The sequence below is a fragment of the Hemicordylus capensis genome, chromosome 4, assembly GCF_027244095.1.
Source record: "Hemicordylus capensis ecotype Gifberg chromosome 4, rHemCap1.1.pri, whole genome shotgun sequence".
NCBI classification, from domain to species: Eukaryota; Metazoa; Chordata; class Lepidosauria; order Squamata; family Cordylidae; genus Hemicordylus; species Hemicordylus capensis.
This window is the reverse complement of record NC_069660.1, coordinates 137,008,147-137,025,179: the sequence shown is the minus strand read 5'-3', so window position 1 is coordinate 137,025,179 and position 17,033 is coordinate 137,008,147. Positions and strand designations below refer to the sequence as shown.

The 17,033-nt window shown below is 41.5% G+C and overlaps 1 protein-coding gene across 3 annotated transcripts in view; it reads right to left on the bottom strand.

The window, feature by feature from the left end:
* Positions 1-693: 693 nt before the first annotated feature.
* Positions 694-17,033, bottom strand: part of STXBP3 (syntaxin binding protein 3) — a 76,495-nt gene continuing 60,155 nt past the window's right edge. For all 3 annotated transcript variants that reach the window (XM_053250349.1, XM_053250350.1, XM_053250351.1), the window contains 5 exons: positions 13,884-13,990; positions 11,433-11,528; positions 7,696-7,781; positions 7,403-7,551; positions 694-1,615 (listed from right to left, as the gene is read on the bottom strand). In XM_053250349.1, coding sequence (XP_053106324.1) covers positions 1,518-1,615; positions 7,403-7,551; positions 7,696-7,781; positions 11,433-11,528; positions 13,884-13,990 — 536 coding nt within the window. In that variant the 3' untranslated portion in view covers positions 694-1,517. The remainder of the gene's footprint in view (positions 1,616-7,402; positions 7,552-7,695; positions 7,782-11,432; positions 11,529-13,883; positions 13,991-17,033) is intronic.

Genomic DNA, 17,033 nt, shown 5'->3' with positions numbered 1-17,033 from the left:
CATTGTGAAGTTGAGCTAATAACTTTTGCAAAACTATTAATTGTATACATGTGTATAATTCAGAGTATGGAACAAGAACTTTTCCAATTTGTTGCTGATGTACAGAATTTCCTATTCCCAAATAATCTGGCTACTTTTAGTTAGTTTGAATATGCCAGATAGCTGTCCTATTCACATAACGACATACAGCTTTATTTTTGTTCAAGATATATAAAATTTGTCCAGCATGTTTTCTATATGAGTTATATACGGTAGCATCCTCAGCATGAAATGCAGCAATCAAGTTTGTCCTCAAAAACAACTCAAAAACTAGGCATTGCAGTGATTGCTTTTATATCTATTTGGCTTACATTTTTTAATATAAATCAGGAACTGTGATTTATATAGTATATTTATTATTTAAAATATGGGAATTCTAATCTGGTTGATCCAATTAAACATCACCCCTTGCTTTTATCTGGAAGTATTTAGACATGAGATTGTAGCTGCTTCTAGGAAACACTTTTATACAACTCAGTTTCTCATCACCCTGTTTTTCCCAAGTTAGCAACTCTAAAGCACAAGCCTCTGTCCTACACGATAATCTAACTTGTCCAAAAGGAGGGGGTGCTGTGATAATGTAGTTCAATTAGTTTTGCAAACACATAGAAAAGTCTACTAGAGTCCTCTAGATAAAAATAAATAATTAAGATATCACGCTTTTCAAAGCTTTATTAATGATGGTAAAATGTTTACTACTTTCATGATTAACTTCACCCAGATACCATACAGAGATCCATGCGAATCCCAGACACACAAACAATATTTCATCTCAGATTTCTCAGGATAATAGGATTTCTTATATTCTGTGCCTTACTGCAAACTGCTTTCAGTGAATTCTTACATATTGCATCGAGTTTTACAGCTTGTTGCACTGCAGTTGTGAAATTGTGCTATACATTTTTATTTACAACATATGTTAAGCTCATGGACCTTTTATAATCATATTTTTAGAAACAGACATATTTCCAGAATATAAAGTTTACACGTTATTACTGAAGTCATTAGCAAATATACAAACCTGTTTTGCCAAGTCCTAGCATAGCACATTGCAGTGAACATTCTCTGCACCAAACATTTCACAGTGAAATGCCAACTATAAGTACATGAATACAAACACACATTATGTACATTTCTTCATTCTTATCCACTACTTTCCCACAAGCTCTAATGAAAAGCAGATTTCAAATTATAAAAAGATATCCAATTAAATTGAAACTCGCACAGTCCCAAAGAGAGCTCTGAGAACCAATTTATAAAATTTACACATAGGGTACAATCCAGTTCAAGCTGAACCCCTTTAAGTCCCACCAATGTCAATGGGAGAATCACGCACATGCTTAAATGACTCCCACTGAAATCTATGAAACTTAAATGTGTTTCACTATGGATACACTGTGCCCATAATATTTATATTACATATGTTCTTAAGATCTTTCAAGTTAAGCACAACTGAAAATCTTTGAACATTATAATCTTTATTCATTCTTGAAGTAGAATGTATCCTTTGATTTTGTTACGGTGAGTGCTTTTACATCATCCAGTAGTCTTCTAGGTGTCACAATGTGAGTGGAACCTGGTAAAACAAGGTAGAATAATGAAAGAATGGCAATACTTAACATTTGCCTACTAAATTTAAAATCAAGAATATGTTAAAATTTTCCTTTGGTACTAGCTACCCCACATTCTGAAAATGTTTGGGGTTTTTAGTTACAGTTCTAGCCTCCAAATAGGTCACAGTCTCGACTTGGATCTCCTATGTCCCAGTACCTTGGGAACAAGCTGGTAAACAGAGCTTTCAGGTCAATGTTTAATCCTTTCTGAGATATCCAGGAAGAGTAAAATTGCAAAGGTCATAGAACTGAACATGTTCAGTCTACTATGCTCCTACTAAACAATATTGTCATTAGGGATGTGCAGAGTGGTTCACGGTTGGAAAATTCCAATTGTGAACTGGGCCATTTCGAGTGTTCTGAACTTGGAACAGAACGCCCTTCAAATGAAGGGCCCGTTCCAAATTCAGAACAGAACACAAAATTTGTTTCATTCACATACTTGTCATCAGTACTCATAGCACCAATGAGAATTTTCAAAACCCATTGCTTCAGGACCAATAGCTAGAAGTTGATTGTAATAGCAGGGTCAGGTCTGAGAAAATGCAATTTTTGTGTGTGTGACAGATTGTTTGGAAGGATGTAATGTGTTATAATATCGGTGCTTTCACAACTTATTTCCTCCAAATATAGAATGTTATGTATAGAACTTGTGGCAATAGGAATTAAGAGTGATGAGGAACAGGCAGCAATGGTATCAAATTATGTCTAAGTGGGATGAGAAAAGTGTCAGGTAAACTTCTAACTTAACATTTTAGCTATGACAGAACAGGCCTTATTGTTATCAGCAGAGCTTCTACAAGGGAATTCTTGCCTTTTAATATTCATTCTTAGTAAAGAACATGTTAGCTGGTAGATGTCCAACTCATGGATGATCGAAACACTTCTGAAGATGTTGCTTACTAAAGATTCCTTAGAAAACTTAGTCATGGGATATGATTGGGTCTCTTATGGATTAGTAACTGATTCAAAAAGCAGAGAGCAGGAATAAAATGGATATTTTTTTACAATAGAGGGAACGAAGAAGCAGAGACACCCCAAGGATCTGTACTGTAACCAGCACTATAAGATATTCATAAATTATTTGGAACCAGATATTAACTGCAAGGTAGCTTATACAGTGGTCCCTCGACTTACGAACTACTCAACATCCAAAGTTTTAGATGCGGCAGGCTTACGAACGACAAAAATGACCGGAAGTTGTTGCCGGTTTAGATGCGGCTTCCTCAACTTACGAATTTTTAGATGTGGTTTCCTCGACTTACGAATGTTTCCAGACCTCCGTGGGTGCGCTTTTCGACTTACGAAAATTTCGACTTACGAACGTGCGTTCGGAACGGATTAACTTCGTAAGTCGAGGGACCACTGTATTTGCATGTGGCACCAAATTATTCAGGTTGATTACATTCCAAGGAAACAAATAGCTCCAAAAGGGTGTCTCACACTTGGAGAATTGGCTAGAGAATGGTTTTGCTTTTAAGGAAAAGCAGCTAAGGCGTTGATTTGGAACAAAGAAATGATTGGTGAGCAAACTGTCAACTTGCAAATGCACACAATTTTTTCTGCTCCAAACTCTCAAAGCAGCATTTTTTTTGAGAGAGAAAGAGAGAAAGGGCTTCTGTTACATTCATTTCCCATGAGAAGCAGTGATCTTAACTATTTTCCAAGCCACTTTGTTAGAACACACACCCTTCAACCAGAGCCATTTCCCACTGTGCTGACTTCCGCACAGTACTGCATTTAACTCAGTGCCGGGAGGGTCCTTTGAGAGGGCCATCTCAAGAGCTCTAGGAGAAAGGCACTGGGGAGGGATACACTTTCCAGTACTCTGTGCATGCCTTGCAAGATGGAAGAGGGGCTCAAGAGGGTTCTGTTTCCCCTTAGAGGAGCCCCCTGCCAACACTGTACAAAGTGTACCACTGCATGGTGGGAATAGCCACTTCCACATGGTGCCAAGGGGACTATTCCAAGTATTCAGCTTCAGTTGTAGCTTCACACAGGCCCAATAAACAATTAGTCAGGAAGCTGCACTTAGGGATGACTTTCTTCACTGTCCTTACAACGAAGAATACTGATGTAAAGTATAGTTAGGCTCCAAGATTTAATTTTAAAATAGCATGGGGGAAGGTTTCCAATAAGTTTATAAAATTGGAATTGACCTGGTTGAAGGACAAGGTCAAGAGAATGCAAGGATGCAACATTACAGGAGATGATATATAATTGTAAAAGGTAATGAGACTCAAGTGAATGGTCGTGCTTCAGAATCATGATTCACTGCTCTAATATCCCCAGCTTGTTTGCTGGAGCTGCCTGCTTCCTCTGTGGAGTCTGAATGCCCAGAAAGAGGCTCAGCAGCTCCTAAGCTGAGAGTCCAAGTTTCCATGTCTCCACTGTCTTCATGACAGAATCATGATGATCTGGATCATGATTGCATTCATAACGAATGGCTGAATTTAATAAAGATGAGGACTTTGCATTAAACCAGAATACTGCCAATTCTTTAATAGACTTGCTGGACTTCTATTAAAGAATTGGCAGTATTCCGGTTTAATGCAAAGTCCTCATCTTTATCAAATTCAGCCATTCGTTACGAATACAACGGATCACCTTCAGATCAAGAGTTACAGGTGAGCAACCTGTTTATATCGATCTGCAGTCTCTGTCTGCTGTGCCGTCAGAAGTACAGCCGGATCTAGCTGCAGAAGAACACAACCGAGACTACTTCCCTTAACTGCATGGCTCCCCGCACGCATTCCATCACCACCCCACTGGGGATTTCTACACTGGCCCCTCCCAACATCACTATAGACTGACCAAAAGGCTAGCATAAGGTCTCCCTCCTGACCTGGAACGTGGCTGGCTGGAAATCCAGCTAAAGAGATGTCTCCTTCATAAACTACATCTTCAGGCATGATATCATAATGGTACAGGAAACCTGGACATCCATAGACCTAGCACTCAATGGCTATAGCTCACACTCACTGGGAGCAGAAGCCAGTGCAGCAGGAGCAGATCTAAGGGTGGATTGAGAGTGTTAGTTTCTACCACCTTATGTGCATAATCAACCAGACTTCCTCCACTCAAGCAACATGCCATGGCAGCAATCGGCTTCAGACTCTGCATCCTACTAGCAATCAATAAGTATCTAGCCCTGCAGAGATGGAAATCTGAAGTCAATAAACTGTGGCATGAACTGGAACTTTATCTGAATGACCTTCTCTCCTCAATCAATGCTCACATTATGGTTGGAGGTGACCTTAAAGCCAGGCTAGGTCCTGATGACGAACACTTTATATGCACACCACCGCCCAATCCCAAAGCAGACTTACTCCCCCTAGTATGCTGGGTGAAGGACAAGAAGTCAAATTACATTTGTCTAGCCCAAATGTCAAGCACACTTCATCTTCACATCCTTAATGGCTCTGTGGAAGATGACCATCCTGCAGAATTTACCTTCTGGGCCAGGACTAAAATGAGTGTAAATGACTATGTAATCATCTCTGGGAACTTAATTTACTTCGCAAACCACTTAAAGGTCACATCTCAGTTTGATAGGGACCACTTGTCAGTCACCCTAAGCCTTAAAGCTTTTGTCTGGCAGCTCCACGCAGAGGCTTTTTACCAACCTCACATCCTACCAGTGGGAAGAACCTGCCGCATCAAATGCTCCACCCTACTGGACAACACAATCATGGAACAACTCTCTTCAGAACACTTTCAATCCATTCACCTCTCCCTGCTCTCTGCAGATTCCTCCAATTTAGTCCTCAAAAGCTATAGCTATCTAGTGCAGGAACTACAAAGAGACCTAACAAGACACAATGGCCACTCCAAGCCGTTCCTGCATTGCTCCAAACCTTGGTACGACTCCAAATGCGTTGAAGCAAAAAAAAGTTCATCACTAACTATAACACCTACAAGGCCATTATATGCCTAGTGATGGCGCAGGACCTCCTCAAATAGAAGAGGCAATACAAGCAACTACTCAAACACAAGAAAAGAGACACTATGAAAGCTGACTGATGATACCTTCTTCAAGCAGTCAGAACCAAAGACTCGGCCCTATTCTGGCACGTCACTGCAGACCACCCTAACAACAGCCTGACCCACCTGGACAGCTTCATCTCATCAGAGGTCTGGGAAGAGCACTTCAAAGAACTGTACAAAGATCAAGAGGTGGTCCACAGATGCCCTCAGCAAGATACCGAGGACCTACCCCCATGGCTGCTGGTAGTACCAGCTGAGATTATGGACCTGATCTCCCAGCTAAGACCCAGGAAGGCTCCTGGCAATGACATAATTCCCCCTAAGCATATAAAAAACCATTCATCATGGTGGGCTCCCATTTTGGCTGCACTGTTCACATCCATTGACAAGGACAGATGTTTCCCTGTCTCTAGCACCACTCTACAATTGGAAGCAGGCCTGGCAAAAATGAAGGCCTGAGTCTGGCTGTCCATATTCAATTACTGGCTGAGATTATCCCTCCTCCCAATGGGCCTAGCCCCCTCAACACTGATGGGATATTTTCCAATCCACATGGAAGCAATCTCTATCTGTGAAACTATCCTTACTTGGGCTCTCCCCTCCCCACCTTCTTTCCATGGGTTATGAGCAGGCCAGAACACTTATCAAACAGCGCATAATTGACTCAGAATGCCAAAGTGATCTAGATAGGCCCCCAGACTTTCTTCTCTCTGAAAGTCTAAGGTACATATAACTATACCTGCTGGATACCTCATGCAGCTACAAGTACCTATGCACAGAAGGGCCTTTATCCTGGCTCACTGAGATGCCATTCCCTCTACTGTCCTTAAAGGAAGATTCCTTTCCCAGAATGTCTGTGGCCCTGCATCTCGGGGCACGTCGAAACTATTGAGCATATCTTCCTTCACTGCCTGTTCTACACAGATGTACAAAATGCCCTTATACTCCTGCTCCTTGACAGGTTGCCAGACCAGTACTACATCTCCCTATTATTCTCAGACTGTAATCCATCTATAATACACAATGTTGCCAAGTTCTGCATGGCAGCATGCAGAATTCATCAGGCTCTCACTGCCAACCCGAACTAATCCTCCAATCATTCAGCCCTAATGCTTTTAATGTTTCAGTTTATCTTAAATATTTTATAGACACAGTTTTGCTGATTTTAGCTTCACAGCCATTATATAGCATGTAACTTTTAACAGCATCTCATAGATTTTAGCCCTACTGTGACTTCATAGTCACATTCTACTGTTCTGGCATTTTTACTGGTCTTTTACAGATCTTTATAGTTATTAGCTTCTTAGTTATAGTACACTTACAGTCTTTATGCTAACAGGCATAGAGTCTATTGTTTTTATCGTCTCTATCTGCTTTTAAAATTACATGCTGCTTTACCTGATGCTAACCTAAGACCGTAATAAAGATTGATTGATTATCATGATTGTATGTAGACTATAAAGCAACTATTTCAGCTTCCTTAAAAAGTTCCATTATGGTGACTGACACAATGATCTTTAAGGACCAAGAGAAAGAATAAGGGAGACCAATCTAGAGACAAGGATTTTCATTTTATGTAGCACTGGTAGTAATTTTTAAAGCTGCAAGTGGTTATACTGGAGTACAGGCACAGCCAATTTTAGGAAAGTAGATAAAGGCAAAAAATGTAAGTGAAACACACTGTAGCTCCTTTTTCTTAGGAAAAAAAAGGTTACGTTGCAGGGCTGCAATCCTGTCTTAAGAATATTTGAAGTCAGGCTTACCAATAATAACTTCACAAGACTTATAGGCTTGAGAAACTTCATATGCGCAGCGCATCTCAGAATATGTAATGCCACCAATGACAAACACAATCAGCTTTGAGCCACTCTTCCGGTCATCTAAATAACTAGTTTTGGGTTTATGACGAGCACTGTAAAACAAGAGAGTTTGAAATGCTATTCTTTGAGATATTTCTTATAAAGGTGCAGAAGGAAACATGTCTCCAAACAGAAGGAATATTATTTAGAAACCGACACAAACACATTTTTTATTCAGACACTACTGAACCACTTACCTCACTGCTCCAGAACCATTCCAGGGTGCAGGGCACTGGGAACAATAAGGCCACTCTTTTGAATCCAGTTTATTTTCGATAGTATCCTGAGGAAAAAATGTGTTCATTTTAATCACTCAAAATGGCTTATGGTCCTAATTCAAAGCCCTCATTTTTCGTACCAGTGGCAAATAGGCACAGTACTTGTATGCAGTAATGGACACTACTAATATAAGTAATGGAAGCCAGAGTTCCCAGGAATGAGCCATGTCTCTGGGGAAAGACTGCTTAATTACTAATCACTTCAGTCCAACACTTCAAATCATAAAGTCACTGCAAATTTCTCTCTATTCCAGACCTCAGGGTCTGTTCATTTCCCAGACTGGACGTCTGTCTGTCTGTCTGCCAGTTTAATAAGAAAAGCTCTTATTTTGAGAAGTAATACTTGGAAACCAATCCAGCCCAGCAAAGGCCTTACTGAGATGTGTAAGCCCAAGATCTACCCCTCTCCTTTCAAGCTTTCATATCTTCTCAACCGAACAGGAGAAGTATAACATTGCTCTCTTTCCTTTCCTTCCTCTAGCTTCACTTTTGTATTCCTAGTATTTGCTTGACTTCGATCATCCCCCACTTCCTTCATTTCAATACCCTTCAGATCCACTCCATTACACCTGCTCTAGCAGCCAATATTCAATACCTAATTATTGTACTATGCTCTTTTAATAAAACATTACTTTCAAGGAATCCTGACTTCCCAACTCTGCCCACTAAGGTATTTTACAGTGATGCTTCATTATCTGGATCTGATACAGAGTTACGCACACTTGTTCATTTGATGTTAATCAATCTGGACCTGATCTACAAAATGGATTGATGTTTGCTTTCCCCATAGATCAGAACTAGTTGCAGAAGGGAAGGGTTCCCCTGGCATCAGAGTAACTCTGCCAGAATGTAACTGGTATTCTTTTGCCCTCAAACAGCAAACTACAGGTAGACCTCATCAATTGTGCTCCCAGCAAACGCAGTTCCGGATATCTGTGGTCGTGACATATAGACCCACAGTAGACTGGTCTTACATATCCACAGTTTTTGTCACATGGATCCATCCATATATATCCATCTTCCTGCATGTGCTCATGGGTAGTGAGGGGAGTTTTGAGGACCAAGGAGTTATTTGTTGTGCCATTTTTGTTTTTAATAAAACCAATTTCAAGAGCATTTGGGAGGTTCCAAAAAGCTTTTGACAAAGTTCCTCACTAAAGTCTCTTGAGTAAACTTAGTCTTGGGATAAGGGGACAGGTTCATGTGTGGTAGTAACTGGTCGAAGGACAAGAAACAGAGGGTAGGTGTAAATTGACAGTTCCCTAAATGTAGGGTAGAAAGAAGTGGAGTCCCCCAGGGATCTGTACTGGGACCACTGCTTTTCAATTTATTCATAAATGATCTAGAAGTTGGGGTAAGCAGTGAGGTGCCCAAATTTGCAGATGACACCAAACTATTTAGGGTAGTGAAATCCAAAGGTGATTGCAGGGAGCTCCAAAAGGATCTCTCCAAACTGGAGGACTAGGCAAAAAAAGGACAAATGCAGCTCAATATTAGCAAGTGTAAAGTAATGCATATTGGGGCAAAAAAACCCAGCTTCACATATAAGCTGATGAGATCTGAGCTGTCAGTGACTGACCAGGAGAGGGATCTTGGAGTCATGGTAGGCAGCTTATTGAAAGTGTCAACTAAAAAAAACCAAAAAAACAAAAACAAACAAACCTGAGACTAGTTTAGAAAAAAGATGACTGATGGGAGACATGTTAGAGATCTATAAAATCATGCATGGTGTGGAGAAAGTTGAAATAATTTTTCTCCCTCTCGCAAAACACTAGAACCAGTTTCATGGGTCATCCCATGAAACTGATTGACAAGAAATTTAGGACCGACAAAAGGAAGCACAGCGCATAATTAATCTATGGAATTCTCTGCCACAAGATGTGACAGCCACCAGCCTTGATGGGTTTAGATAAATCCATGGATGACAGGTCTATCAATGGCTACTAGTCCACTTCCAGCCTCAGAGGCAAGCTGCTTCTAAATACCACTTGCAGGGGAGCAACAACAGGTGAGAGGGCATGCCCTCAGCTCTTGTCTGTGGGCTTCCCAGAGGTATCTGGCGGGCCACTGTGTGAAACAGGATGTTGGACTAGATGGGCCTTGGGCCTGATTCAGTGGGGCTATTCTTATGTTCCTAGGCAGCTCTTTAGAATGAAGGAGAAGAGGAAGGGATGCTCCCCAAGCCACTCAACACAAAAGTGCTGTCCAAGGTTCTGCAGCTGGGAACTGCCTTGGTGGACAAAGTGTTCAAGACTGATCCCCTAATGGATCACAGCATAAAACACAAAAGGCAGCTGCAGGCTTCTTTGCAAACCTATGAGGGCACCTACCAGGCTCTGTAAAGCAAGGGGAAACTGACAACCATCTCCAGCTACACTCAAAGGTAGCTACACCCACCACCACAGCTGCAGAGTGGGCTGCACTTTCCATGGCTTCGAGGAGGAAGAGGATGATGACATTGACGATGACAATGCCAGTTGCAGGTCTGCCAGTCGCAGGTCTGCCTCTCCAGGGCCTGCTTCTGCTACATCACCTGTGCTCTGAGCAGAAGACTTGAGATGGAGTGCTACAAACTCCAGCAGTGAAGTGAAGGAACTCCATTGCTTTTTTAGTTTGACTTTTGCTGCTGTAGGTCAAAGACTAGAAAGAGAGATGGAGTGCTGCTAACTCCCTTGTTTGTGTTTACTTCAATTGAAACCAATTCTGTGCTGCCACTTTGACCTACCTACCAACCAGTCAGGCCAGAGATTTGTGCTGCTAGGAGTTGGACTTAAACTGTGGGGTGAGAAAACTTCACTAACTGCTAACTTGGCAAAGACGCACCTTTTAACGTGGTGATTCTCTTTATTTACTAGGGGGAGAGTAATTGGCCCTATCCACCCCCAGAACAGTACCTCTAGTGACTGCTGCTGGTGTCTAGCTTGTGTTTCTTTTTAGATTGTGAGCCCTTTGGGGACAGGGATCCATATTATTTATTTGTTATTTCTCTGTGTAAACCACCCTGAGCCATTTTTGGAAGAGCGGTATAGAAATCGAATAAGAAGTAGAGGTAGGGGTAGAGGAGGAGCTGGAGGTAGAGGAGGTACTCGAGGAGCTGGGGACCATTGCTGGAGCACCTGGAGAGTGACATAGATGAGGTGACCAAGTTACAGTGTTGTGCTCCATTATTATTTCTTTTTTTCTTGGGTTGTTTTTTTTTTGGTGGTTTTAAAATCATTTTCCAGGGCGCCAGAACCTAACCCCCATAGACTCAAAAACTCATTATTTGCGGTTGCAGGCTGGAATGGAACCCCCGTGAGTAACGAGGACCACCTGTAGATGCACATGTATACACGAGTCACAGTAAGTGTGGCAACAACTGCTCCCAATCTCATTGCAAATGGGCATGGGGAGTAATCCAGAACAGGCCCCTGGACAACTCTGTATTAGAATGAAGCAAATAGCTTAATGCTTACATGAAATGCAGTAAACAGCTATGCATTGCAATACATATTGCTCCCCCAGAAAACACAACAGGATATGTATTCTGAGAGTAAAATTTCCATTCTAAATGCAGCTAAAGTAGGGGTATTAACTAGATATTCATCAAAATAGCTTTTAAATGTCTAAAATCTTCCACTTACAATTAAAAGTAAACTTTTCTCAAATGTCTTTACCTCCATAACATCCTTAATGACAGGCGTCCATCTAGAAAGCTGAAAAGTTTCTTCTGAAGAACGATCCCTCCTTGACAATTTACGTTGCGATGTAGACTACAGAAAAGAGATAATCTATAACATAATGTGGCTTTAAAACAACTCTTATTACTGAGACGGGAATAAGTTCTTAAGAAAACCACAAGTGCAATCACACACACACACACGATTAACAGATGAATATCAAAAGATAACTCTCCTAACTGAGGAGTCACGCCACCAAGGTACGAATGCTGTGGCGGTCAGAAAGGAACTGAAGTAAAATGGTGTCCAACCACCGAAAATAACGGACATGAAGTACGTGCACAGGGTGGTTCTGGGCACCACAAGGAGCTACTGAATTCCACCCAAATGGTCCCACACAGGCAGTATTATAAATGCCAATGGATCATGATCCAGATATACGCAAATCACCTACAGAATCTGCTATATTGAGATTCAGCTCATTTGATTTTCTCTGTGTTGTACAGTCTGGGGCTTAAAACATTACAGATTTCACTTTCACACTGAATATTCCTTTTGTCTATTCAAACACATTGTCAAATACTGATTCATACTACTCAAAGACAATTTTATACGCAATCTTCTTTTGCCATACTTTCAACAGAACAACAAAAAAGGGAAAGGCCTTTTAATGGGAGAAGTTAGGGTTCCTCACCGCCACACAATTTGACTGGTCTTAGCAGACAGCTACCTATCATCATAGGTAGTCACTACTGTCGCTCTAGCCCTCCCACATCTCTCTCTCTCTCTCTCTCTCTCTCTCTCTCTCACACACACACACACACACACACACACACACTATTCAGGAGAGGGGTGGGAAGATTACATAAAACTGTTCTCCAAGGGCACTCTGACTTTACCAATTCCAACTGTTTCCAAAGCACAGCATGACATCAAACATTAAAGCCTACCCATCTCCCATGCTGTGGTAAGCAGGCACCATGCAGTGGTAAGAAGGCAGTCACCAGACTAAGGATATGGTCACCATTAGCAAGCACATTTGTATTCCACTTAATATATACAGAAGCTCCAATCCAGAAATGAAAAATCTATGTGCAGAAGCAGCTTCCAGAGATTGCATTCAAATGCACATCCACATCTGTTCATCTTGCTTCACTCAACTGGCTGGATAAGCCTTGATGAATGTGGAGATGTACATCCCTATGTCAAGCCACTAGTAATAATGTGACTAACTGTGCACAGAGAGAGTCCCTAGAAAGATTTAAATGAGCCAAAAGCACCCCTTTACTCTGTTTCTAGAATCAAGCAGGCACCAGAAGAGGCCAGCAATGCTCACGGTTTGTGGTGAATTCTCAGAATAAAGTAAATTAACCTACAGGGAATTACCATGGTCAAAATTTGCCAAAAGGAACCCCGTTGTAAGATATACACTAATTCTATGACTTCCAAGTAGTTTCCTGACCTGATACTCTACTGAAGCCCTGAACAAATAATAGGTTGTCAATTATATCAGATGTTTCCAGAGAAACAGAGCTACCTAATTAAACACCTGCTTCCAATCTTTTCAAATACAAAATTTCTATCCTCCCAGGACCTTGAATTACTGTAGCAACAGATTTAGAGTTTAAAAGATTAAATACAATGCCTCCAAAATATTTTTCCGCCAAGTCTCTAATTCTTCTTACAAGCTCTAGTATATTGTAATGGCAAATTGCAAAGCAGTAAAGTCCCTAGTTCAAATGTCGCCTCAGCCACAAACCATATCTTGACCTCAGCCCCTATCTCTGACTCCATATTTGCAATACTGCATGCAATAATGACACTGATCTACCTTACCAGGCTGCTGTAAAGATTACTGAGAATCTGCATAAAGCACATTGAACACTCTAAAACACATTACTACTATTATATGATCACTTTTATTTAATAATACAGTCTGAATAATTCAGATTAGTTATATGCTGCAACTAATTCCTCAGTTTTGTTCCAAACCAGAAGTGTTTTGTGCAGTTCACATATACTATTTGATACTGCATAAAATTGATCAATTTACTGGCTGACATCCAGACTAAAGAGTTGTGTGTGAGGAATGTGTCTGCATGAGGGACTGTTTTCAGGATCCCCTATTTCCAATGCAGTAATCTGTACCTACCAAATATAAGGGACTTGCATCTCAGGGACTTATTTTTGAGAGGCAAAGGCAGTTGCAGAGAAAAGGGGAGGATTGCCAAAAAGCACTTCTTCCTTCCATCACAAGTAGAAGTATTTTCTTCACACAACTCTTAGTCTGAATGTCAGCCACTATTTACAAAATTCGAAGTATTTATGCAAGGACTGATGAAAAAGGCAAAGGAAGTGTGGAACAAGTGACAGTGGAGAATAGTTGCATAGCCCTTAGAAAACAAGAATGGCAAGAAAGACATTAAAATAAAATGCTTTATTTCTTACTGTGGTGACAACAGGTACGCCAAGGTACTTCCAATTTTTTATCATGTCGCTATCATTTTCTATTTGTACATTCTGGATCAGCTTGTCCAGGTTCTCTTGTGTAGTTCCTTTTTCCGCATTCAAAAATAGGTGTGAAATTTTCAATTAGTAACTGATATCTGTGTAGATAACTCATATATCCCAAGTGTTTAAATTAACAGATACATTAATAAGTTGCATAGACTATAAAACTGTATCATACTTGTAGAAGTTTACTGAATGTTTCTGCACTATGTAAATCAAATCTTTATCTTCCCATCATCTTCTCAAAGATTATTAAAATCTCCAGTATACTTATCTTGAATATCTAATAATACAGTGACTCTGTCTTTTGGCTTAGACAGCTTCCTAGCTCTGTAGAAACAGTCTGCTCAAGGACACCTAAAAGAGACTCATTTCGACAAGAACTCTTGCACAACTGGCTTTTATTTATTATATTGCTATACCACCTGACATGTGTGCATCCCTAGACAGTGTACATAAACTGCAACAAATATAAAAACAGGATAAAATGATTAAATCAATTATGATATGAAACCAATTAAAATTAATTAAAAGCCTGAGAAAACAGGTGCATCTTAAGGGTCTTTTTAAAAACCGCCAGATATGGAGAAACTCAGACTTTTAACAGGGAGTGCATTCCAGAGCCCCAAGGCAGCCACAGAGAAAGCCCGGTCCTGAACAGCCACCAAATGAGCTGGTAGTAGCCGTAACTGGACCTTCCCAAATGATCTTAAGAGGCAGACTGGTTCATGAAAAAGGAGGCGCTCTCTTAAATTCCCTGGACCCAAGCCGTTATGGGCTTTATACGTAATAACCAGCACTTTGTATTTCACTCTGAAACATATCGGCAGCCAGTGTTCTTTTAAGGTCAGAGTTATATGGTCTCTTTGGGTTATCCTGGAGACCAGTCTGTCTGCCACATTCTGCACCAACTGTAGTTTCCAGACTATGTACAAAGGCAGCCACATGTAGAGTGCATTACAGTAGTCAAGCCTGGAGATGACCAGCATATGTACCACTGTTTTAAGGTCATTTTCCTCCCGAAATGGGCATAGCTGATATATCAGCCGAAACTGATAAAAAGTGTCTCTGGCTGTTGCCTCAATCTAAAAAACCAGATAGAGTTTTGGATCTAGGAGCACTCCGAAGCTACATACTTGTTCTTTGGGGGATTGTAACCCCATCCAGAAAAACAGGTTGCTTATCTGTAACTTATGATCTCTGTGGGGATCCATGGTAATGCACAACTGGGTCTTCTGCGCCTGTACAGGACGACCTTGGAAGAATTCTTTAGCTCCATTTAAGAGCTCACTGGTTCTTTAAGGCACAGTGAAATCGGAGCTTACAAAGTTGGCTGTAGAGTGCCTCCCTCTTTAGTTCCTGAACTGGCAGCTGCAAAGTGACTTAGAATATAGAGATATATAGAAGAAAAAAACAGCTAGCAGAGGGGACGGCTGGGCGGGTGTTGTGAGTGACCATGGATCCCCACAGAGATCATAAGTTACAGGGGAGCAACCTGTTTATCTCTGTCGGGATCCATGGTCACTCACAACTGGGTGAGTAACTAGCTCCCAAAAAATAAGGAGGTGGGTGCTAGCAGTTACAGCACTTCCTTCAAGACCGCCCGACCAGAATTAGCCAGCATAGTGACAGACAAAGGGCAGGTCAGAAGACCAGGTAGCAGCCCTGCAAATGTCCTTCATACTGATGCCCGACATATGGGCAGCAGTGGTAGCCATGGCTCTAGTGGAATGCACCCTGATTTTAGAGGGCGGCTGAACGCCTTGCTTCTTGTAACACAGGAAAGTAAGTTGCACTAGCCAATTAGATAATCTTTGTCTGGAAATGGCTAAACCTTTAGTAACTCCTGCATAGGAGATAAACAATTTGTTAGATTGTCTGAAAGTCTTAGTGCAATCCAGACAATAAAGCAAGCATCTGCGGACATCCAAGGCATGCATGGCATGTTCGAGGGGTGTGGAAGAGTTACAGAAGAAAGTTGGTAATCAATGTCTTGATTAATGTGGAAATCCGACAATCTTTGGGCAAATGGCAGGGTCCGGACGCAGGATGACCTTGTCCGGGAAAAACTTTGTATAAGGTGAGTCAGCTCTCCATGCCATAAGTTCACTGACATATCTCGCCAATGTGACGGCCAGTAGGAAAGCAGTCTTTAGGCACAGAAGCTTCATGGAAGAAGACAACAGCAGTTCAATGGGAGCTTCTGTGGGTGTGGATAACACAAGGGACAGGCTCCAATGCCCAACCGGTGCCACATTTTGGGGGGCGGTGTACAGGTTGTTAACCCCTTTCAAAAAACGTTTGGAATCTGGGTGAACAAAAACTGACTTGCAATCCCAGCCTGAGTGGTGGGAGGAGATGGCAGCTAGATGAACCTTGAGAGAAGAGTTTGAGAGGCCCAAACCCTTGAGTGAGGTGAGGTAAAACAATATTTGGCATATAGAAACCCTAAAAGGGTCAAACACCTTTGAAGATGCATAGGATTCAAAAAGTTTCCACTTGCATTTGTAATTCTGCCTCGTAGAGGCCTTCCTCTCGTTTAACAGGATGTCAGTGAGAGGGTCTGGAGAACATGATGTAGAATCAATCATCTGTCCCTCATGATGAGGTCCACCAAGGTGGAAGGTGACAATGAAACCCTTTGCACAGTTGAAGGAGAACTAGGGTTGCCTGGGCCACCAGGGGCAGAGTAGAATGCACTGTGTGCATTCTTGCAATACCTTCCTCATCTCTCTGGATATTAACGGAAAAGGAGGAAAGAGGTAGAACATTTTGTCTTTCCACTGCAGTTGGAAAACATCTCCCAGAGAATTTAGGCCGATGCCCACCCGTTTGTTTTGATTGTCCAGATTTGTTCGGAAGACAGACAGCAGCCAAAGCTCCAGTCTCTGCATTCTCAGGCATGCGTTCATCACAATCATGGTACACAAAGCCATGAGGCTCAGCAGATGCTGGATGGATCGGGCCCGTTGTTGCAGGTTTTCCTGGAAGGCTTCGATCATGGAAGAATGGGCCTGGATGCGTTCTACAGGTAAGCAGGCACATTTCTCCTTCGCATCCAAAACAGCCCTGATGTACTGGATAGTA